Raw genomic sequence first — 24,196 nt, 5'->3', positions numbered from 1 at the left:
GGAGAGAAGGGGAGAAGAAACGAAGTTGGGGCCTTGAACGTTGCAAGTTCGCCAAGAATTCAGGGGAAAGGGGAAAGGAAGGGGGGCTGGAGCGAGGGACTGAAAGAGCTTCTTTTGGGGTCTTTAAAAAGCAAGACTGTTTACCCAGCCAAACTTCCCCCGTCCCTCCCACTTCTCCCCCTCTTGGAACTTAACACAACGCAAGAGTCTTTCCCGGATTGTTTGCAACTGAAAGTCTTCTGGGTTTATTACGCGTAAGGATCCAGGAAAGGAAAGCAGGCACTTTTTGGAACCGTTCCACCCAGCCACTGCCCCATCCCTGCCTCTGGGATCCCCAAACTTCATAGCACAAGCAGCCGAGGGTTGAAGCGCCTTTGAAAAACCACCAGCCTGTACTCCGATACTTTTTGGAGTCTGACTCCGTCCGCGTCTCCCGAATTCGCGTTTCCTCCCCTTGTCCTGTTTCTCCCAGACTGGGATGTTATAAAACCTAAAAAAAGAGTTCAAGAGATTCTGATTCCCAGCGGAAAAGGCTCCTCTGCGCTATATACATGCGCTGTACTACAGTTCCCATCACTTCAAGGGTCAAGGTGATGGGAACTGTAATCCTACAACGTCGAAAAAGCTAGAGGTTTGGAAAGGGCAATGCGTAGGTTTATGCATCCCATCAGGCTATGGTTAAGAAAAGAACCGGAAAGAAAAAGTTGTTTGTGCGCACGTTAATACATAACACCTTTTAAGACGTCCCAAATCTCGGCGTTTTTCGTTGCTCGGAGCGTTAAGTTTTCCTGTATTTTTCATGCTCAGCGGAGAGAACGCGCGAGCGAGACGCTGCGTTCGGAAAGACGAAGAGCAAGTGTGTGCGTGTGGCAGGGAAGGTTGATTCTTGCGGTTACCAAATTTGCAGGAATGTAAATCAGCTCCCCCATTTTTTATTTTTTTTTGGTGGGAGCTGGAGGGGAGGGGAAGAGGACGAGGGTTGCCCATTTTACAGCTCACTGACCATTTGGTGATCCATTGAGAGGAAGGCTTGGAAAAGTGGTTCCTTTGTGACCGCTCTAGCCAGATTGGGGGGCTGCTCATTTGCATCTCATTAGCCATGCAGGCGGCCGGCGAGATATAAGGCAGGCAGGCGCCCAAACACAGGCAGATCCTTAGCGCTACAGAGCAAGCCAGCGAGCAAAAAATAAAAAAACGAAAAAAAAACCGAAAAAAAAGAAAAAGAAAAAAAAAGGAAAAATTTCACCCCAATCCAGCAGGCAGTTCCAAGGCGAAAGCAAAGCTCACCCATGACTAAAGCGGAGAGCAGACATTAACGCGGGCACCGCCAGCCATCGACTTGGGAAACCAACGAAGCAATAACGTTTTGCTTGTTTTTTTGCGGGGGGGAAAGTCTTGGATTTCTTTGTAAAAAAAAGGATCACATCGATCGGAATTCATTGCCAGAAAGTGGCGACCAGCAAACCTTGGGGGATTTGAAAACGGCTGCTTATGCGTGCTCACCAATCCCTCCGCAAAACTAAACACGCACGCCAGAAAAAAAAAAAAAAGTCGCCACTCTTCGCCTGAACCCACCGGGAATTATCTTCTCGTCCCCTGGGGGATTTCCAGATCGTTGATTATTTTAATCTGCTTTGGGAAGCCTTTTCTTCGTCCCTGGGAATTAAGTGGCTTTTCTCTCCTTTGCTTTGGTTGGAACAAGAAAAACCAAAGCGCCAAGAACTGAATCTGGAACGGGAAGCCAAGAGGAGGGTAGTTCTTCCCTTGCGCCTAATTCATCTTTAAAACAAGATCTGTCAGTCAACTAAAGGGCGTATCTGAAACGCATCGACGAGGGGGGTCGCGGGGGTAGAAAGAGAGAGAGAGACTCCAAACGAATAAATCTTCGTTCTAATCCCCCTCCGGCCAGGCTCGGAGCGGAGAACCGTCCGGAGCCCTCGACTTGACAGAAGCTCGCCTTGGTTTGCTGTTTCCTCCTTTGGAAAGGAAAGCAGGGGGCAAGAAAGGAAGAAGCCCAGACCTCTCCCCCCGCTGCACCAGCCCTGCCAACATGGGAGGACGGTCCACGCTGACTTTCCTTGTCTTTTGCGTGCTTCAGTTTTCCTGCCAGGTAAGCCTCGGGGTGAGGGGGAGGCAGACGGCGCGCGTGCCGACGGGGCTCTGGCATTCCACCACCAAAGAAAAGTTGGCGGCCCCTCTCTGGGAGCGCGGCGGCGCTCACCCTTCCAGCCCCGGGGCGGGATGCGCGAAGAGAAGCGTCGGAAGACCGCGCCTGTCCTCCTCCCTCGGGAGAGAGGGAGCGCGAGCTGCTTTTGCACGCGAAGCTTCCGTGTTCTCATGGAGGAAAGCGCGGCTCGGGCGGCTTCTTGGGGCCTGGGGTATTCCCGGGACTGCGATACCCGGGACACGTGCGCTCCGCCGCGCGTTTGCCCCCTGTCGGAGCGTCGCGAGGTGCTGGGTGGCCATAAACTGGGCGCGTCGCCATGGACAGTTCGGCCTCCGCGCTCGACTCGGCGGGAGGCTGCCCATTACGCGCGGCGGGGGGCGCGTCGAGCGAGCGCCGCTGTCCGCCTGGAGCGCCGCGGCGGCAGAACTTTCATTGATCCATTGGCTCCGCCCCTTCGAGGCGATCCTGGCCCACGCGCGGCGCTGCCTCCGAGCAGCCCTCGCCGCTCCAGCCTCTAACCGTATGTCATCTCCCCCGTGCCCCTTCTCCGCAGGTCTGGAGCTCCGGTGTCTTCGAGCTGAAGCTGCAGGAGTTTGTCAATAAGAAAGGGCTTCTGGGCAACCGCAACTGCTGCCGAGAGGGCCTGGGCTCCGCTAATCCCAGCGCCGGCGCTCCGGCTGGCTTGCAACAGTGCGACTGCAAAACTTTCTTCCGCGTGTGCCTTAAGCACTACCAAGCTAGCGTGTCCCCAGAGCCTCCTTGTACCTACGGCAGCGCCGTCACTCCAGTTCTTGGAGCCAACTCATTCAGCGTCCCCGACAACGCTGCCAGCAGCAGCAGCAGCAGCGACCCGTCGTTCAGCAACCCTATCCGGTTCCCCTTCGGCTTCACCTGGCCGGTAAGATCGATGGAGCCCGTTAAGAGGGCCCCGGGGTGGGGGAGGTTTGCTTGCAAGAGGGTGGACTTGAGGGAAGGCCGCATCAGAGAGGCTTAAATTGTATTACTAATCTGTAATCAGGTGGCATTTTTATATGCAGCGGGTAGCCTATTCAGTTATTTGGAAATGGAAATGCCTCTCTGTTTCTTCGGTCACAGATATAGATGAGAACCATCTTCTCAGTAGCGATTTATGATCTAACTCAGCCATCTAGGCAGTAGTAAAAAAGCCTGCCCATTACTGATAGATTGGCTTTGGTGATCTATAGTGGGATTACCTTGCAAGATGCTATAAATCACTAGTGAGGAAATTGCCTTGGAATGCCATTCTGTCTAGATTAGGAAACGGATGCTAACAATGGAAAATGCATGGTCCAGAAGACTGGAGAGAATGGATTATTTTTAGTCTTTCCAGAGGTTGTAACCTTTAATGATAATCTTGAAAATGCCTTTAATGTGGAGATTCTGGGTTCAGAACCAAGGGGTCCAATTTATTTTAGGTCAAGTAATACAGAAGGAGCTTCCACATGAGGCTTTTATTGTGCAGTTATCCTCCCTCATTCACAGAATTTTATGTGGGTTCAGATGTCATTTTGCCTCTGCGAACCTCCCGTGCTGTTTTTTCCCTTTGATTTTCTTTTGCCTCCTCTATTTTTCCTTTTGCCAAAGGACAGGAAGTAAAAAGGAACAGCTGTGCACCCATTTTAAATGCTAGAAGCCCCCTGTTTGGGTGCTGTAATGTAAGAGCAGGCAATAGGGTATCCTCTAGATCAGTGTTTCTCAGACTTGGTGACTTTAAGATGTGTGGACTTCAGCTCCCAGAATTCCCCAGCCAGCATGGCTGGCTGGGGAATTCTGGGAGTTGAAGTCCACACATCTTAAAGTTGCTGAGATTGAGAAACCTTTCTCAAGATGTTTTGGACTACAGTTCCTGCAGTTCACTGCCATTGGCCTTGCTGACTGCAGTTGATGGGAGTTGAGATCTGAAATACCTGGAGGGCACCAGGTTGCTTTCAGTGGTGTAAATCAAAATGGGTGACTCTTTTTCACAAACCTAAGGCTTCTCTCTCACCCTACAAACAAGTTACTTGGCCCTTGCCTTTCTCAAGACCTTCAGCTAGGTGGCTGCTTCAGAGATCAGGGCCGCTGATGCTTACCAATGCTGTTGGATTGGAGGTGGTTCTTTCCTTTAAGGGAGCATCATTGTTCTGCAGTTCTGTCTTTCTCTGGATGGTATAGCATGCTGAAACTCTGCCACTAGACACGCAAAAGCTTTTGCAGCCTGCAATTTGGCAATGGCAAGTTGACAGTTGATGTCTGTTCATCACTAGCAGCCACAGCGAGTCCACTGAAGGGAGTGATGAAGGCAGGACTGGCGGATTATCTGAGCGTATCCTCTCCCCTTGTCTGCCCACTGTGGAAATACCAGTGTTGTTGCCAGTTCGGCCCAAAACTCTTCTAGCATGCTCCCCCGCTCCCCCTGCCATCCTTCATAGCTATTCATTACTTCTCAGTGCTGGGAGGCAAAGCAGAGGGGGAGGATTGGCAATCATGGCTCTTCCCAGCCCCTCCCCATTTCCCTTCTCTGCTCCATTTTAACACCATATCCTGTATGAACAGGCTGAAAAAACAGGCCAGGAAGCAAGTTTTCAAAAAGTGCTGCCATTTCCTTGAGGAAAAAAAAAAAGAGGCCTGAGTCAGGGGATCAGAGAGTCACGCTGGCTGTTGTGGCTGGAGTCTCCCGTGATATTATTCTGCTGACTGCAGGCCTTCACATTCATTGTTTCTCCCTTCTCTGTATTGTCCAGGGCACTTTCTCTCTCATCATTGAAGCTCTGCACACTGACTCTCCTGATGACCTCAATACAGGTAAATAGTGTTTTCCCAAGTGGTATTCAGGAGCTTTTCTTAACCTGGTGCCTTCCTACCTCATGACTTCCATGCTGCCTTTCCGTGATGGGGAAAACAGTCTGGCACACCTGGAGGGCATCAGGTTGGGAAGGCTGCTTTACACATTCCTGCAGATCTGATTGCCTGTCCAGTGGGCTTGTTTTCTATTGTGATCTTCAGCCCCTTGGCTAGAGGTCAAGCCCATGAGATGTGTGCCTAAACATCTGGCGTCTTCTGCACACATACTTTCAAAATGCCCCATCCCTCCCAAAGGTGTTCTAAGTCTCCAGTGGTACCCTCCCCCTTTTCATTTAATGAACTGTGTTGCTATTCCATTTCCCTATCCCACCCCACCCCACCCCACTTCATCCTCTGCAGAGAATCCAGAGCGTCTCATTAGCCGCCTGGCTACGCAGAGACACTTGACTGTTGGGGAAGAGTGGTCCAGTGACCTGCACAGCAGTGGTCGCACGGACCTCAAGTACTCCTACCGATTTGTGTGCGATGAGCATTACTATGGAGAAGGCTGTTCTGTCTTTTGTCGCCCTCGAGATGATGCCTTTGGGCACTTCACGTGTGGAGAGCGCGGGGAGAAGGTCTGCAACCCAGGCTGGAAGGGACAGTACTGCACTGACCGTGAGTATCCACAAAGGAAAACTTCACCTGTCTTTCTAAGTTACTGTTGATTCTGATTACTCTTGCATAAATCCAAGCATGCCCCATTCAATGAATAATCAGTGAAATGATCTCTTTCCTATTGGACAAAATGATGGTTGCTGCCTGTGGGAGATTGTGTGTTGGTATAGCCCATTTCCATATCCAAATGCTAAGAAGTAAACCAATGCAAATAAACACTACACACACGCACACATACCCATGCGCGCACGCGCACCCCCCCCCCCACGAATTTGTACTCATGAATGCATGGAGCAAGGATCAAATGAAACATGAATAGCATTTGATCCTGCAATGAGGTAAACCAACACATACTAATGATAAAAAGTATATCATTATATCATACTAATTATATCAGTAGTTTGATGACTAAAGATTAAAGGCCTGTAAAGATCTTTTCATTATTTACAAAACTATGATCACAGTCCAGCTAACATTATGTCTTAAGGCTGTGTTTGTTTTTAAGAATGATTTAGAAGAAAAAGCCTGACTTTGAAGAAAAGGTCTCATTGTTTTAAGAGTTGCCTTAACTGCAGTGAGCTGATTCCTTAAACATCTGTTTTCAAATTTTCATAGAACCCTGAAAAAAGTCAAGCTACTATAATGAATAGCAGAGAGATGCTACAAGATCCAAAACAATTCTTTGTAATTTTTGAAATATGTACAGACCTATTAAGCAGTTTAAATTCCCATGGTTTTTGCTGGGAGAGTTGTGTTCTCCCACTAAAATCTGTGAGAATTGCAAGTGCATAACATCAATGCTGGCTGGATCCTATTTTTTGAAACTGCAAGTGAAACAAAATCAATCTCTGCAAAATTTAGGATCCTGTCTTAAATTCAAGGTTTTCTTCATGACACATCAGCAAAACTATGTACAACAGCCTCCTCAGCTTAGTACCCTCCAGCAGTTTTGGTCTTCAACTTCCATAATTCTTAACCACCACAGCTATTGTTGGATTTGAAGTCCAACACATCTGGAGGGCATTACATTGGGGAAGGCTGATATAGAAGCTTTAGAAAAAGTTGAGTGTTTTAGAATTCTTATTCCATCTTTCAACAAATGAAGAATCTCATCTTCTATCTTGGTCAGTAGAACAATGGCCATTGGGGAATCAGAGTAACGCTTCAGTCAAATTATTTTATTTGGGGGCCTGATTGTTCTTTATTACTCAGTGAATGCAAAAATGTAAAGAAAGGCACACACATACTCAATGACAATTTAAACAAATTTGCTATAGAACAAAGTCTCTTGAAGATCTTAATTTTTCTCTTGAATAAATATGAATACATTTGTTTTATAACAGACATTAAGCAAGGCTAGCTATACCATAGGCATAACGAGGAGGTTCCTCAAGTGGGGACCAGTGGGGATGGGGGTGGGGATGAGCAAGAGAGCCAGTATCCCTGCTGCTCCTCTCAGACTCCTCAGCTGCTCTCTTCTGTGGGAGAGGCTCTGAATACTAAATGAAACTAACTTGCTGTGTCAAATATCCCTGCCAAAAGCAAAGTAAAGAGGCATCTTGCTGGCTTCTGTATATGGGAAAGGAAGATAATGCCATCTTGTCATTCATCTCAGATGGCAAAATGTCTTGGACAACCCTGACGTTAAAGCTTACAAACCCTTCAAAGGGCTATATGTTAATTAATTAGTAACGTAAGCCAAATAGATCTAATTCCCTCTATTATTTACTGAGTATATCCAACAAACTGAACAGCTACATGCATCAAAATGGTTATCATAATTTAACTGTCCAGTCAGTTTTTTCCTCTTGCAAGCATTTACTTCTGTTATTAGCAAAGAAGGCAGTTCTTTCAGTAAGTCATTCCAGCTTATATCTGCATTCCAATACCTCTATTGGATACATTTATTAGATTATGAAAAATGTCACAGTGCTGTTCAAGCTTTCAGGTTCTCAAGAATTGCTCAATAGATTAGATAGCAAACAATCCAAGATATTTGGGGGGGTGGAGAGGAAGAGAAAAAAGGTGGCTAAATGTTCCCCTTTTCATAATTTTATCCCCCCTTCCCCACCCATTTTCTTCACTTACTGTCTAGCATATAGTTCTGTGACATCTGGGTGGCTTAGTAAGTACATTGTTGCAATCTGGTATTTGGAATAATTATTATAAACAACAACAACAAAAAAAACCAACCGATCCCCCATTTTCTGCACTTGGTATTTCAGTATTATTCAAGACTGTCCTCTCTTTCTGAAAGACCAGATCAGTATAACAATGGGAGGAGAGGAAACTAACATAGGTGAATACCAGAGAAGTGCTGAAGGGGGTTGACTTATAAAAGGGAAGATCCCCCAAATCAATGGATGCTTGGCCCTTGATTTCAGTAGATTGTCAGTAGTGCCATTCTAAAAAGCAAAAAGACTTTTTGAAATCGCTTATGTTTTGGCAATTTTATTAAATGTCAATAGTGATAGTGAAACTCAGGAAAGTAAAGTTACAAATTGCACCCAATTAAATCCAGAGCTGCTTCCCAGTAATTTGGATTAAACCTTCCAGAATTCCTGGCTATCTTCTATGCTAGCTGCAGTTTATAAGGATTGTAGCTCAAAACATCTGGAGGGCATCAGGTGGCCTAACCTTGAATTAGACTCTCTTCATTCAAAGTCACACACTAGCTGCATTACAGGGACATAGCTGCAAATATAAATATCTAGGGAAGAGAACAAGTAAGCACTCATATACTTAACCAGCCAGGGTGGATCATAAATAACATGGAAAACAGCCAGGGGCTATACTGGCCAGAATCCAAGGAATTGTATGATTAATTCTTATTCTCAAGAGGTTTTAGGTTTGTGCCTCTTAGCAGAGTTGAAATAATGTTGTATCTGGACTTAATGGAATTTGCCCCTCCTCCCAATTTAGTCCTATATTATTTCATTAATTTTCAGATGTATACAGCCAGCCTTAGTGTGTTTGGAGCTATCCTTGTATCGTTGCTTCTTAAAAAGAATTCCTTCAAGCTGGATGTCAACCATTTTGAACTCTCAGACTTTCTGAAATAGATTATGATTTAGCATGAAAATGTCTGTTCTTTCAGGAGAAATAAGTCTCTTTCCTTCTGGAAGTCCCTTGAGTTTGAAAGTTGCTTGATACCTAGCTTGGTGGGATAGTGTTTAAGAGGTAGTGGTGTAGTCAGGGCAGGAGAAATAAGTAAAAAAAGAACCTCACTGGACATCTCAGGTCTTTACTGTGTGCCTCAAGTAACTCTGTAGTTCAGGGTTTCTCAACCTTGGCAACTTTAAGATGTGTGGACTTCAACTCCCAGAATTCCCCAGCCAGTTAGATTCAGGCTACTATGATAAGCTATATCCAGTATAATTGTCACTGTTGAGAGCTAGCATGGCATAGTGGCTAAGGTACTAGACCAGGAACTGGAGAGTTCCAGGTTTGACTCTATTCTGAACCATGCAAATACCCTGGGTGACTTTGATCATTGTCTCTTACCCCTTCCTATTACACAGTTATTGTTATGAATAAAAGCTGAAGGGTTATATGTGATGTATGTTGCCTCGAGATCCAGGAGGAAATACAACAAATAAATAAAACAGTGTATGGATTCATAGGTCCAACATCTACTGGGGTTGTGCAGAGATTTGAAGGGGAATTTCAGCTGGATGAAGCTTTGATCAAAGTGCTTTGGCAAAGCACTGAATTGAAATGTTTCTGTTCTTCAAAGTGATGAATCAGAACAGTTGGCCATTTTAATCCAGGCTCTAAAAGGACCTGCTCTGTTTATGCAGAGGCCCCTTTCCGATGGATGGAAGCAGCCAGCTGAGTTGAGTTGGCCTGGTTGGATGCTTCCATTTGATGTGTCAAAGTAGAGGCACTTGATTTTCCAGATCAGGGTGCTGCCTTAATGAATGCTGCAAAGATCCAGATCAAGGGGATGCCTCAAGGTGCAGAGAAACTGCTTTGTACAGGCCCAATGTCTACCTTTTGGCAGGAGGACCAACAGGATTCTGAACTGCTTATGGGTTAAGTTAGTAAGAAGACTCACATGTAACATGATCCAGTGCTTGCTGCCCCCTTTAATTTAGATTTCGAGGAGATGAGAAATAAGATATCGTTGGAAGCAATTGAAGAAAGGAATCCCTCTGAACCCTTACTGCTTTTCTTTCTAAAATTCTGAGCCTTGTGAGCAAGTTGTTAGAATGCATGGTGCATTTGCTTGGTGGGGTTGGGAGGGGGAAATGATGTCAACCCAAAAGCCTGTCCCAAAATTGGCAGGCTTGTCTCGTCTGCACACTTGCCCCCATTCATTCCTTCTCGCTCTCTCCCCACCTCCCCTTTTAACAATCTGATGATCAGTCCTGTTCTTCTTCGTCTTCTGTTTCTCCTTCTGGGCTTGTCATTGTCTCTGGCTTGCTTTGTGGGGTTAAAACTCACAGTGCCTGCTTAATGAGTTCCATAACCAGGCAAAGTAATGAGCAGAAGTCTTCCCTCCCGCCCTGCTCCCAACCTCCCTCCTGCTGGCCTGCTTACCTCCTTCCTACGTCTGTGTTCTTCAGGCTCCACTCCCCCTCCTTCCTTTTGGGGGTGTGTGTGAAAGAACTTTAGACTTAATTATTTGAATAAGAAAAACCCTCCCCCTTTGCACAGAAATCATGCGCGTGCCATAGATTAGATCTGGGCAGGGATAGGCTGATGAGAAAGCACATCTTGGCTCTTATTGGCTGTAAGGAGTTGGGGTATTGTTGCAGTGGGGCAGCTGCTGGGAGAGAATAGACAATGGAGCAGCTGTCCCGGCTGGCACCCTGCACACCAGCTGTCTATCCTTATCTGTGCATGCATACTCGCTCTCTCTCTCTCTCTCTCTCTCTCTCTCTCTCTCATATACTTGCTGAGGATGCTGAGGATACCAAGAGGAGGAGCTGTGGTATTGAATGGGGGTGGGGGGAATAGGACTTCTGACCCTTACTGGGAAGAAAAGGCGGATGGGATTTTGTGCGGAAGGGAGTTATTGTGTGCTCTCTTTTGTTTGTGTGCAACTGTATTAAAGGGAATGTTCATTCCTGGTGATAAGTAAAGCCCTCAGTTACTAAGCACAACCAATACTCTTAGCAAGCTCTGGAGATTCATTTTGCTGCTGTCACCAGCTCGACTGTCATGAAAGGACTTTGACCTAAGCCCGCAAGACTCCAAAAGGCTTATGCATATATTTTGGTTTCTTTGTGTTTTGCAGCAATTTGCTTGCCAGGGTGTGATGACCAGCACGGATTCTGTGACAAGCCTGGAGAATGCAAGTAAGTTTCCAGACCTCTCTTTCTCCTGCTCCCACCCCATCCTTCTGCCTGTAAACTTGATTTGAGAATCCCAGATTTGATTATTTTCAGGCCTGCATTACTTCTTACCTAATGGCAGTGTAGGTCAAATAAGAGGGAGCCAAAGCATCAGTCCAGAATTTATGGATATTTAGAAGAAGGAGTTGAATGGGGCTTACTGTCTAGTAGGAGCACATTAGCTTTCAGCCATAATGGATGCACTGTGCCTTGTATCTAGCCTTTTGAAATCGTGGAAGATTTATAATTAATTGGATGGAATAATTAGATGGCGGTTTGTGGGTGTGAGAGGAGAGAGGGTGTGTTTTATCTGGAGCAGGAAAGTCTATGTCTCTGATGAACTATGAAAATATACGGCCCTTGGGAAGTCAGTTCTCTCTGCCAGCATAATCTTCTTTACAGAGTTATTGTGGAGATTAAATGGGATTAGCATCCTTAGCTTCTTGGAAGAAGGGTGATTTATAAAAGTGATTGATAATAAACCAAGGCTACCAGCAGAAGGATCTTGAACTCAGGAATAAGGACAACAAGAATCAAAGAGCTTGTTAACATATCTACAAGTGTTTCGGGTAGTGAAAAAGCATCTGAGGTTAATGAGATCAATGACACCGTAAGGACTATAATGTACTTAAGAAGTTTGATATTTGTTTAGATTCAAATAATTTGCAGTTTGTGACAGGACTGCATGTACTAGAATCGTTTAAAATTTATTTTCACAGATGCCGTGTTGGTTGGCAAGGGCGTTACTGTGATGAATGCATCCGGTACCCGGGTTGTCTTCATGGTACCTGTCAACAACCTTGGCAGTGCAATTGTCAGGAAGGATGGGGTGGTCTTTTCTGTAACCAGGGTAAGTCCTTCATTTCTAACTTTAATACAGTCTAGTTTTCTAGGTTTGGATCTTTCTTGAACTAAGCTGTGCAGTGTCCTTACAGAGCCATAGGCGCTCCTAGGGATGTAACTTTTTTTCTTGTCTCCTACAGATCTTAATTACTGTACACACCATAAGCCTTGTAAAAATGGTGCCACTTGTACCAACACGGGCCAAGGAAGTTACACCTGTTCTTGCCGTCCTGGTTACACTGGTTCCAATTGTGAGATTGAAATCAATGAGTGTGACATCAGTCCTTGCAAGAATGGAGGAAGTTGTACTGTAAGTTAACACTACTGCTACGACTAGTCTGAAAAGAGGGCTTTGTGTCAATTGTTAAGATACACCATAAAGATTCCTAAATAGGGTGGGTCTTTCTTCAACAGGACCTTGAGAACAGCTATTCCTGCACCTGTCCACCTGGCTTTTATGGTAAAAACTGTGAGCTGGGTGCAATGACTTGTGCTGATGGGCCATGCTTCAATGGAGGACGATGTACAGACAACCCTGAAGGTGGATATAGTTGCCGTTGCCCAGTGGGTTACTCTGGATTTAACTGCGAAAAGAAAATTGACTATTGCAGCTCCAGTCCTTGTGCTAATGGTAAGCCAAACCGGTACCTGTATTTGATTACTCATTCAGGTTAATAGTCATTTTGCCATAAACATCCATGGGAAATGAATGACCTTCCTGCTGCAGTTGACTTAACTTCTAAGGGGAAGTGAGTAAACTTTTTACTGCAGTTCACTTGACATGCTATAATGTGAGGTCTTGATTTAATGGAGGAAGAGAGATCCAAGCAGAGCTGAACACTGCTAAGCCACACTGGTTTCTGTGGGAGAGAAGCAGCAGTTTGTGGGTGGGTGTCTTCAGTTCAGAGTAAGCCTCACACTGTTCAGTGATTCTTAAGCAATTCTGAAGCTGTTATGCAGCCTTTTATAAAACTGCCAAACTAGTAAGAATGCAGCCAAAACCAACCCAATGTTCTCCTGTTTGGAGAACTGACTTTGGCATTTCTTAAGGAGAGGGATGTGTTTAATATGGATGGCATTTTTGTGATAACATTCCCGAGAAGTTTTATCTGCCTTCCCCAGCTTCCTCTGGTCATGTTGGATTTCAATTCTGATAGTTCCCCAATTCAGCCACCATTGAGCATGCTGGTTGAGGAATTACGGGAGATGAGGTTCAGCTTATCTGGAGGGCATCAGTTTCAGAAAAGCTGAGTTATATGTCAGTTTTATTTGTTTCTTCCTTTTTGAACTAGGCTAAAGGCAGGTTCCAAAAAGAAACCTAAATACAAAATGTCAGTATGAAAATTAAAGTCAATATAACTGCCAGCTGGAATGTTCCAGTCATTGTGCAGTAGGGTGTACCCAGACTAAAATTTGTCCACCCCTTTGTTTGAAATAGTCCTAGAGGCTTCTAAGTTTTTTAACTTGCCATTTGAAAGTCTGCAGCTTTATTTGTCAGCCTACCTGTGAAATGATGCCATGAGAGCCTGGAATCATGTTTGTAAGATTTTAGTCCTGTATGCCCTTATATGTGGGAATAACTCCCAGATTTCCTTTTAAGTGAGCCTTCGTAGGACATAGCTCTTTTCTCCAGCAAAAATATTGTGCTTATGAATGTGATGCCTAATGCAACCAGTCCCCACACAGAGCCCACTAGATGTGTTGTGTCTCAGGCTGTCTGATTGGTGATGAGACTGTTCAACTGTTCCTGAAGTACCAGATTCAATGACACTGACTTTGATGAGTCAGTTCATCCTTTTCAGTTAAAGCAAGTAATAACAATGTTTTCTTGGATTCTCTGCTTCAATCTGTGGGTGAAACGTTACATATTTGGAAGTTTCTTACACATTGGTCCTTTCCCCACAGTATTCTGGTGGGTTCTCATAGCAGTCACATTTGAGAAGTACGGAATCCCACCCAGTGCCTTCAGGAAGTGCTTGGGAACCCAAAGGCCACTGGCAAAGCTGTGTTCCTTTCTCTTTGCCTAGAGACGAAGCAGTGAGGGAGGCTTGGGCACTTGGAAGGAATACTGTGTGCTGCTAGCATTTATGGTGCATTCTGTAAGGGAGAGGTTAGCTTTTTCAGGGGCACGTTCCCTCCTACTCTTGTTCACAGGGTAGTTGTGCAAAATAGGGCAGTTGAATAGGATTTGGTCTTCCCACAATGTGATAATGGAGTGGAATTAGTTTAACCCTATGCAAGACTGGGTCTGATTTGGGCTAAATGTAACCTTGGAGTTAGTTAAATGACTCAGTTAACCCCTTTTTGGTGTTCCCATAGCACATTAAACCCCACTTTGATCTAATTAAGAGTGTTGTGGGAACAGGTTGTAGAAAACAAGAAGTTAAGGGGAAAAAGATAATCTTATCTTTGCAGTGTCCTGGGAATTTTGTTTTGTTTGTTTCATGTATGAAAAAAAAGCATCTTTTGTGTTGTGTACAAAAATAGCCTGAGGTAGCACAGTTCAGGATAAATGCTGCCACGTGGTCCTGCTGTGTACTTAAAGTAACCTGAAGGTTTTGTTTTGTTCTGTTTTAAGGCTTTTGGTCACTTATTTGGCTCTTCTTTGTTTGTCCAATATTATGTTAATCAAGTACAAACCCCTGCAACGTATAAAAGCAGCCTGACAAGTGACCTGATTTTTAAATACACCAAACATCCCTTCGTTAGAATAATTGAACCCTCCCTTTAAAGAAATAGCCATCAAAAAATTCAGACTGATTTTCATACAAACAATATGATTGACTAGAAGAAGAGTCACCTACGTTGTGCCAAAAGCGAAAAGCACTATAACAGTAAGCTGCGAAGTACTTACTTTGTAAATCCTGGTCCTCATGAATCCACAAAAATTTGTGGATGACCTTAAGCGGCCGCTGTCTCTTATTCTTTGTTGGCTTGTTGTAAAGATGAAATAGGCAGCACTTTCCTCCTCCTTGGATAGGATGCAAAGATAATAGATCATCCATAGCACTGTCAGTCCCTGTGACCAGTCCCTCCTATTTATCATTGTCCTATCCAATACTGTGCAGGAGCTCAGTGTGTTGACCTTATGAATTCCTACATATGCCAATGTCAAGCTGGCTTCACGGGAAGACACTGTGATGATAACATGGACGACTGTGCTTCCTTTCCTTGCCTAAACGGAGGGACCTGCCAAGATGGAGTCAACGACTATTCTTGCACCTGCCCCCCCGGATACAATGGGAAGAACTGTAGCACTCCTGTCAGCAAATGTGAACACGGTCCCTGCCACAATGGGGCTACTTGCCATGAAAGAAACAACCGTTACGTGTGTGAATGCGCACGTGGGTACGGGGGCCTCAATTGCCAGTTCTTGCTTCCCGAACCCCCTCAGGGGGCAGTTGTTGTTGACATCACCGAGAAGTACGTAGAAGGTCAGAGTTCCCAGTTCCCTTGGATTGCAGTCTGTGCTGGAATTATCTTGGTCCTTATGCTCCTGCTGGGCTGTGCCGCCATCGTTGTCTGTTTTCGTCTCAAAACACAAAAGCGGCAGCCTCAGCAAGATGCCTGCAGGAGCGAAGTTGAGACCATGAACAACCTGGCCAACTGTCAGCGAGAGAAGGACATCTCCATAAGTGTCATTGGTGCCACCCAGATTAAGAACACTAATAAGAAAATAGACTTCCACAGCGAAAACGCTGACAAAAATGGCTACAAAGCCAGATACCCGTCAGTGGATTACAATTTGGTCCATGACCTCAAGCACGAGGAGACTGTCAAAGAGGATCATGGCAGATGTGAAGCTAAGGGTGAAACGTATGATTTGGAAGCAGAAGAGAAAAGTACAGTACAGCCCAGAAGGTATGGGGGCAGTGAAGGGGCATGGCTGAATGGGCCAGGCCTTTAATTTGCCAAATGTGGGGGCGTATTGAAATGGGTTGCAAAACCACCCCCTCATCTGATTTTTTTTCTTTGCAGTGAAACATCTGAAAGGAAACGGCCAGAATCGGTATATTCCACTTCAAAAGACACAAAGTACCAGTCAGTGTATGTCATATCAGAAGAGAAAGATGAATGCATCATAGCAACGGAGGTGGGTATATTCTCTCCCAGGCTCAAAACCCAAGTCTGCTGATCAGGTTTCCCACCCAATTGCACTAATTGGATCATTTCCTCTCATACAATTCTGTTCTTTAAATTTGCTCCAATGGAAGCCTTAATGATGGTTTATTTGCTTTGTAGGGTGAGTTAGTAGGGCAATTTCAAAATTACTGCCCATGAGACTATGAAACTTCCCCATAATAATATGTGGTAGTATCATCATCATCATCATCATCACCACCACCAAAGTTTTTATTGGTTAACAGATTCCTCAGTCTTCCAGATCAGCCCGATAAAACGTATTAGACCCCTGTCCACACAGGAATTGAATGGGGCGGGCGGGGGAAAATAAAACCACTTTCCTTAAAAGTGCCTTATCTGGAGTAGATTCTTGATTGCCCCAGTGATCCAATGAATACCTTTTTATGTCTTAACGGGTGTCCTTGGATGTTTTTTTTTTCACCCCGCCTCCCTTCTGAACTCTTTGCAGGTGTAAAAGAAAGATGATACGGCAAAACTATTGTTTTGAACAATTTTCAAAGGTGATATGCCCCAATGAATGCTGCTGAACAAGGAAAGGGAGAAAGATTCCTTCACTGACTGCTGCTGAGAAACTAAATTCAGGCTGAGCTGGTTCTCTACTGAAATTAGCAAAAGGGACTGCAAATAATACATGGTGGACACTAGGTCAGGCTCTGTGTTCAAAGATACCTGTTGCACTGCCTTTTATGAAGATTTATCATTGCACTATGGCCAGTTGCTTTTTTCCTATATGTATTTAAATGAACGGACTGAATTCCTACATAAGAAGTGTGCACTGCCTGGAGTGTGTATTTTGGATTCTTACGAGCCAGTCGATTCTCGAGATACAGACACTGCCTTTATTGTCCTTTTTTATACTAAAATGTGTTTTTATTAGGTGGGGAAAGAAAACGTGTTATTTTTTTTAATCTGTAAAAAATTATTTTCAGGATATTTGTAAAGCTTGAGTATTTTGTGATTTTTTTTTAATAATTTAATTTTTTTGGTAAATATGTACAAAGGCACTTCGGGTCTATGTGACTATTTTTTGGTTTGTATATAATGTATTTATGGAATATTGTGCAAAATGTTATTTGAGGGTTTTTTTACTGTTTTTGTTAATGAAGAAATTCATTTTTAAAATATTTTTCCAAAATAAATATTATTAATGATATCCAAAGCATATGCTTTCTTTGCAAAACACTTCTGCCCACTCACAGTCAAGAAGCTGTTATTGATACAGCAGCAACTTCAAGGGAAATAGAGTTGGCAGTGTATGAAATTCCATGTTCCGGGGATAACTAATCTTAGGATTTAAATGGCCTTAGCAGTCCATGAGGGAGGTGAAGGAAGGCAAGATGTAGGCGCTGTAGTGCAATCAAAGCCTTGCCCCTTTCTGCTTCCATGTGACAGTAATCAACAGAAAAGCAGAGCAAGGGGTATATGAAAGGGCAAAGCTATAATGGCACTCCGTGGCATTGGGAAAGACCAAACTGAGATTAAGCTAGCTGCTATCAGCCTAGCATGAGGCTAGATCAGTGTTTCTCAGCCTTGGCAACTTGTCTGGACTTCAACTCCCAGAATTCCCCAGCTAGCATGGCTGGCTGGGGAATTCTGGGAGTTCAAGTCCAGACATCTTAAACTTGCCAAGGTTGAGAAATACTGGGCTAGATAGATAAATTTTGTAAACAATATGAATATAGGCAATTTCTTACATTTAAATGAGTGTTATGGGCCAAGAAGCACATAAAGCACTGAGCAGGAGGTTGGATTAAATGGCCTCAATGGCTCCTTCCAAATTCTATGATTTGATTATTCTTAAACTGAACATTCAATTAGGATTTTCCCAGTTTTGGAAGTAGAAAGTGAAAACTTGTCCATTCATGGAGTACTGCTATTTTACTTATTCACTGTGCAGAAAGAAAAAAGAACCTTGTGTTCTCATGGATTTTGGGGTTTTAGCTACAAAAATGTTCCTTGACTGCCTAACTCATAGTAAGATCATTATAAAATCACAGGACATGCATTGGAGTAAATGAGTGGACTGAACCTATTGGAAAAATTTAATGCCTTTCAATTTCTTGCTAATATCTAGCAAGTGGAGTGGATACTTTCTGGAAGGTTTCTGGAAGACCTAATACTAGACCACTGTTTCTCAACCTTGGGAACTTTAAGATGTATGGACTTGAATTCCCAGAATTTTGCCCAGCCAGCCATGCTGGCTGAGGAATTCTGAAAGTTGAAGTCCACACATCTTAAAAGTTCCCAAGGTTGAGAAATGCTGCACTAGACCATGTGATGACAAGCTCACTTTACAGAGTGGTGGGTAAAGCATGTTCTGCACATAGTAAAGGCTTCTCTCAGACAATGGGTCCTTCAACATTGGTTCTGAGTTCTAATTTTAACAGGGGGCCAGATAAAATTAAGACTCTCTTCTTGCCATACTTCTGAAACTTCCTATATATAATCAAGATTCTTTAAATCCTGTTTTGTTTTGAAATAGTGTTTAATATGTCTATCTGTACCAAACTGCAGTTCATGGCAGTAAACAGGATTTATTTTTGAATAAACATGGATCATAAGTGGATGCCTGCAGCCTCACTTTTGGATATCCTGTGTGCATAATCTAGCTTCTCTCTTTAAAGAAAAACTAAAAATTCTGGTCTTGTCTTCTGCAAGGATCCTTGTTTATATATATATTTTTAACCAGATTGTTTGAATATGGATTAATAAATACTAACAAACATAAAATAATGTAAAATAAAAATAAACAATTTAAATACACAAAAACAAAAGGAAAGAAAAACATTACATAACAAGAAAATACAAAAGCAAACTAATTACTACTATATCCTTAGTTCATCTGATCTTTTAAGTTTTTTTTTTAAATAAAAACAAGAATTAAGCTTTCAATGTTGACCAAGCCTATCCAAGATTTTTTTCCAAAGGGAAAGACATTTTCTGATTAACCTAATATATAATTTTCTCAAAAATTGTTGTCACTGGTTGCATGTGAAGTAAGATCTCTGAAATCCAGTCTTTAAATGTGGAATTATAGTATTTTTTCATCTCTTAAGGATTATTCATTTTGCTATTATTAGAACATGAAAAACCCATCTTTGTTCTAAACATGTTAAATTCCAAGTAGTACAATTCAGTACAATATACTTATCTTTAAAAACGAGAGTTTTCTCAATAATTCTATCAACGTATTATATAGCCTTACTCCCAAAGGAGTGTAAGGAAGAGCATGACCATAATATATGAGTTAAAGTGCCCTCAAAGTTCTTGCAATGCCAACATGTGATGGGCCCAAGGAACTTGACTGAATACTACTCTGAGAGCAGGATTGTGAAGAGACTGTTCAAACAATTTTACCACATGAAAGAAACCAAAAGAGGAGAAGGAGGAGGAGGAGGAGAAAAAGACAAGAAAGAATACTAGAAAAAAGAAGGAAAATGAGAAAGATGTATATTTTACCTTTAATATTACTGCTGGTGTCATAGCTACACAAAGGAATGTAATTAAGCTGCGCAACACAAAATTTAGTAATCAGTAACAAAAATGGCCAGAGAGAAGGAATCTTGAACCTTAATTAGAATTGCATTGGCATATCACTGCCAGTAATTTTATGCAAGCTCTGGGATTCTCAACCCTGTGTTGCAATGTCTGTGTAGATGTGAGGATCTGCATCTTAACTCAGAAAATTTCTACACCAGAGTTGGAACCTGCACTATTTTTTTTTAATTCAGAGAAAAGTAAAAAGAACTTAGACTACAGTTGGCTACATTAGTGATACAGGCCCTACTCTGGACAAAAGAGGAAAATACTTTTCAAAAGGAAAGAGGCGTAGTTCACTGATAGAGAACAGGTCTTCCATGTAGAATCACTGGTCTTCCAAATCAGTAAGGTTCTCAGTGGAAGTGGGAAAACATCTGCTGATAATGAACAGAACTGCTGCCAAGGTAAATAGCATTACAATCTAACTGCATAGTCCAATGGCCCAGCTCAGTACAAGGCAGCATCATACAGGTAGTCCTCATTTAGTGACCACAATTGGGACCGGCAACTTAGTTGTTAAGCAAAGGGGCTGCTTAATGAAACTATGACTGTGCTTACGATCTTACTTCAGCTGTCCTTTGCTGAAGGTCAAAGGTCCTTTACAGAGGTTGTAAATGCGAAGATTGGTTGCAAAGTTACTTTTTCATCAATGTTGTAACTGTGAATGGTCACTATATGAGGCAGTCGCTAAATGAGGTATACCTGTATAGTATACATTTATCCAGGAAGACCCTACTTCACATGCAACCAAGAGTCAGCCCAATTCAACATTGTGGGTAGCAGCGCATTGGTGATATGATAGTCACAGCTTTAGCATTCTAATTCCTGATCACAGTTCCAGAATCATTAGACATCACATGTTCCTCAAGGGATACTTCAACATATCATCTTATTGCATTTCAGTTTCATTATTTTGGTCCTAGCAGAGGAGATAGTCAGCTTGTCATTTACCCGGCAATTGTAACCCATGGATGAAACAGCTGATAATATGAGCTTCCCTTTACACAGTGATTAAGAGACCCAATAGTAAAAGCAAGAATAGCCAGACTGAAAAAATATCAAAGCACAACTAACAACAGTAAAATGGTTAAGTACCAGCTAACCTCAAAGCTGTTGGAAACAAATGGTTTCCCTTAGCTTTCTTAGCTCATTTATTTATGATTTGTTATCATAATAGTCTACTTTTCCACTGGTCAGTATCATAGGAATGAGGAGAACAACCAAATGCAATTTCCAAACCAATGACAGTGGCTCAAGGATTGTTTCAAACTTTGTGTAATTGATCAGATTACCGTAGTTTACATACAACTTCCCCTAAATTGTATCATCAAAATGATCAAAATTATATCAATTGATATGCAACTAAAATTCTCAAGTACCTATAGCCCACCAACTCATGATACATCTTTGGGATAATCATTAATGTTGGGCATTCCAACAAGAAGAAATGCTTTGAGAAATGCTTAAAATCTAACCCAGGATGAAGCTCACTCAAGTCCATTGACAAGTGGGTTCCTCCATGTCTCACTTGGTGTTAGATTTGGGCCATTTAATCTGATGAAGTTGTTTTAGACTTTATCTTGCTTTCCTTGCTTTCTAGTTTTAATGAAGGGGAAAGCAATATAACCTTAGATACTGACAGGCTATTTGTGTAATGCTGCCCAGGTTGGCTTTGAATTAATTCCAGGAAGCGTTATCTATTTGAACAGCAGCTGTGAGCATCCAGGAGTTGGGCAGGTTTATCTAGGTTATCTATCTGTCAAATGCAAGAGTTCTTTTGACATTTCCTCTTGAGAAAGACAATGCCATGCTTTGTTCAAACTTGCTGTTGAAGGATTGTTGTCCACTTACATTTGTCTTGTGGTATAATTTTGTAACAACATGTTTTTATAAAGTTCAAATGAACAGAACTGTTTTCACAAGTGTTTGGAAAAAAACCCCAATGGGTTTGCTTATCTTAACAAAAATGCACTTTTATTTTTGACATACATTTAGTATGATTAACTAATAAATTTATAATTCAGACTGGCAGAAAAAATGGCTTCACATTTATCTCAATTCATAAAAGTGAATTGAGCATTCACTTCTTAAGCATTTAGATTTTTAAACATGCTGTTGGAGTTAAACTAAAGGAATTCTTTTAGGACTAAACTAAAGGAATTATTATAGGATTTTTTTTTTTTTACATGCAGTTTTTAAATACAAGGTCTTCCATCTTGATAACATCTAAACCTAAAACTATAATTTAAAGTGGAAAGAAACAAGTCTTAGCTCGTGACTTAGAAAAATCTGACCATTCTGAAAGCTTTGTAATAAAAACTGAATCATATCTACCTATTTGGGCTTTACACATATGGGGCATATTTTCATGATTAGAAGTTTGTCTTCTTTTTACATCCCGTGTTCCTAGAATTGAGGAGTACCATAATAAATAATAAAGATTTCAGGTCACTCAAATCCTGTATCCACCAAGGAACTCATCACAATGCCCCTTTCTCATAAGACCCAAAGAAAATCAATGGAAAAGGGACAAAATAATTTTGATGATAACAATATTAATAACAATAACCCATAAAGAGCAGAATTGACATTGGCTTCATTCCAGCTTTACTTGTGGAACTATCTTTGGAATGACCAATGTATGCTTAACACTAAATCATTTCATTCTCTTCACTTCTTCCACTTCATTTATAATCTTAATTCTAAAAGCTTCACTCAGTCTCTGATACTGATGATAATGATGTGTAGCACTTCCAATTACAACAACTTTATTGTAAATGTTAATGACCAGAGTTCATGCATTCTACAGAGTTATTAATCTTTAAGATTAGGGCCACCAGACTTGGATAAAAATCAGGGCAATCACTAGATGCTGCCATCTAAAGATCATTTGGATTGTTCCCACCCCAGAATCTATGTATGCTACAGATCTTTTAATCTTTTAGTTTAGGGCTATTAGATGTGGCTGCCATCATAGCTTTCTGGAAGGTGTCACCCACCTGGAAGAGCCAGATAATACAACAATTTAAAGGAGATCTAATTAAGGACTTTGCTCACTAATAGTTCAGCTATTAGTGCTCTAGGCATCCATGGCTTGTCTTTGAGTGCCTTTCAAGTAGGAAAATGGGATAAAAAATATATTTAAAATAAATAATAAAAGCAAATCCTCCAGCCACAATGCTATGTTTGGAATGGTTTATCTTGCTTAAGATGCTGCAATGAATTCTGCCAATTAATTGCACTTTATAACACATGATAAAACCATGTTAGGAACCCCCAGGACACTGTTTGGCTTAATGGCAGCTTTCTTTGGCTACTTCACATACATTCCTTTGGCTTCATCCCATGCCCTTCCGCTAAACATTCCTAACAAAAACTTCACTTGATGTGGGGAAACACTCAGACTAAGCTTGGGCAGGGAAATGTGTAATTCAAGTGTTGCTGAACTCAGATTCCTAGAGTCCTGTCTAGTATGGACAATGGTGAAGGATGCTGGAATCTGGAGTTCGGCAACCACTGGAGGGCTACAGGTTCCCAAACTTTGAATTAAGTTATCAGGGCTGAGCTAAAGGACTAGCTGGTACATATGAAACCATTAACAGCAGCCCTGTTGACAGACTTCCCAGCAACTTCTGCATGGAAACTATAGCCTAAAAATGGTGTTAACACCATGCAGGGAGAATTGGATTGTTTCTGTTTTGTTGCAGGAAAGGTTTTCTTTGAGCAATTTTTAAAAAATGTCTTTCACAGCTGAAATATGTCAATCAATTACCATGGAAATGCCATTGTAAAGAAGCCACTGCTTTTGCAGGAGACAGAGACTCTCTTAGCCCTTTCCAGAAATTTTACAGGAAGTGTAACGATGAGGATAGATAACAGGTGCTGTGAACAGCTGTTAATGCACCACAAGTTGCCTTTTTTCAATTGCTTTTTTGTTAAGGGATCAAGATCTATTTTTTTTCCATAGGGTTTCATCATCAAATATTCAAGGAATGTTTCTTTCTTGGCTTTTAAAATTCAGGAAAGGGGAAAAAATGCCATTCGTCATTTGGTTAACATGTGGCCTTCAAAGCAGTAACTTTTCAGCAAAATTAATAATTTTAATGGACTGTTTTCTTCATGTGAGCCATAAAAATATATCCTTTGGAAACCCACAGAAGAATTCTGATGGCTTGCCGTAAAAAGACTGTAGCATCATTAGGAAGACAAACATTAACATAAATTTAATGCAAACAAATTTGCAAATGGATAATGGCTTACTTGATTATATTGCTCTATATTCCAACTGAATCAGAGCTGAAGTGGCAAGAGGGGAAATTAATATAAGTATGTTCCCTAATTTGTTAGATACCTTGTCTTTCCTTCAGGAGCCCTCACAACTCTGTGAAAAAGATCGTGCCAAAGTATAGCGATTAGATCAAAACCACTTAGGAAGTTTCAGTTGGTCCTCAGTCCTGGATCACCTCTCAGTATCACCTCACAATTGCTTTATTAAAGTTTGGTCAAAGAAAAAATGTTGCTGTATATAATTTGCCTCATTATCTTGCTCCTGCTCAGAGTTACAGCTAGTTACTTACCATGCCTATTTTGGGTATTTATTCTATCACTCCCTCCACTTGTCCATTTTTTTGTTTCTCACTGATACTCAACATTTCCTGGCTATTGAATGTCTTCTGTTCAATCCATGCTGAGCTGTGGTTTA

General features: G+C 42.2%; 1 protein-coding gene across 1 annotated transcript; it reads left to right on the top strand.

The window, feature by feature from the left end:
* Positions 1-1,067: 1,067 nt before the first annotated feature.
* On the top strand, positions 1,068-16,693 carry DLL1 (delta like canonical Notch ligand 1). The gene is made up of 11 exons (XM_015887991.3): positions 1,068-2,110; positions 2,721-3,065; positions 4,912-4,972; positions 5,372-5,629; positions 10,872-10,932; positions 11,688-11,818; positions 11,952-12,121; positions 12,226-12,442; positions 14,880-15,672; positions 15,790-15,904; positions 16,403-16,693. Exons 1-11 carry the CDS (start codon positions 2,051-2,053, stop codon positions 16,406-16,408), a joined length of 2,217 nt encoding a protein of 738 aa, XP_015743477.1. The 5' UTR covers positions 1,068-2,050; the 3' UTR covers positions 16,409-16,693.
* The last annotated feature ends 7,503 nt before the right edge of the window (positions 16,694-24,196 follow it).

Source organism: Python bivittatus, unplaced genomic scaffold, assembly GCF_059951505.1.
Source record: "Python bivittatus isolate LINGU-HERP-01145 unplaced genomic scaffold, Pbiv_v1 ctg000020_np1212, whole genome shotgun sequence".
NCBI classification, from domain to species: Eukaryota; Metazoa; Chordata; class Lepidosauria; order Squamata; family Pythonidae; genus Python; species Python bivittatus.
This window is presented reverse-complemented; position numbering and strand designations above follow the sequence as displayed.

Excerpts from the sequence above, each read along its gene's own strand:
- DLL1 (XM_015887991.3), top strand. The coding sequence starts at position 2,051 with ATGGGAGGACGGTCCACGCTGACTTTCCTTGTCTTTTGCGTGCTTCAG. Across the intron at positions 3,066-4,911 it reads CCTTCGGCTTCACCTGGCCG|GGCACTTTCTCTCTCATCAT; the intron begins GTAAGATCGATG and ends TGTATTGTCCAG. Across the intron at positions 11,819-11,951 it reads TGGTCTTTTCTGTAACCAGG|ATCTTAATTACTGTACACAC; the intron begins GTAAGTCCTTCA and ends TGTCTCCTACAG.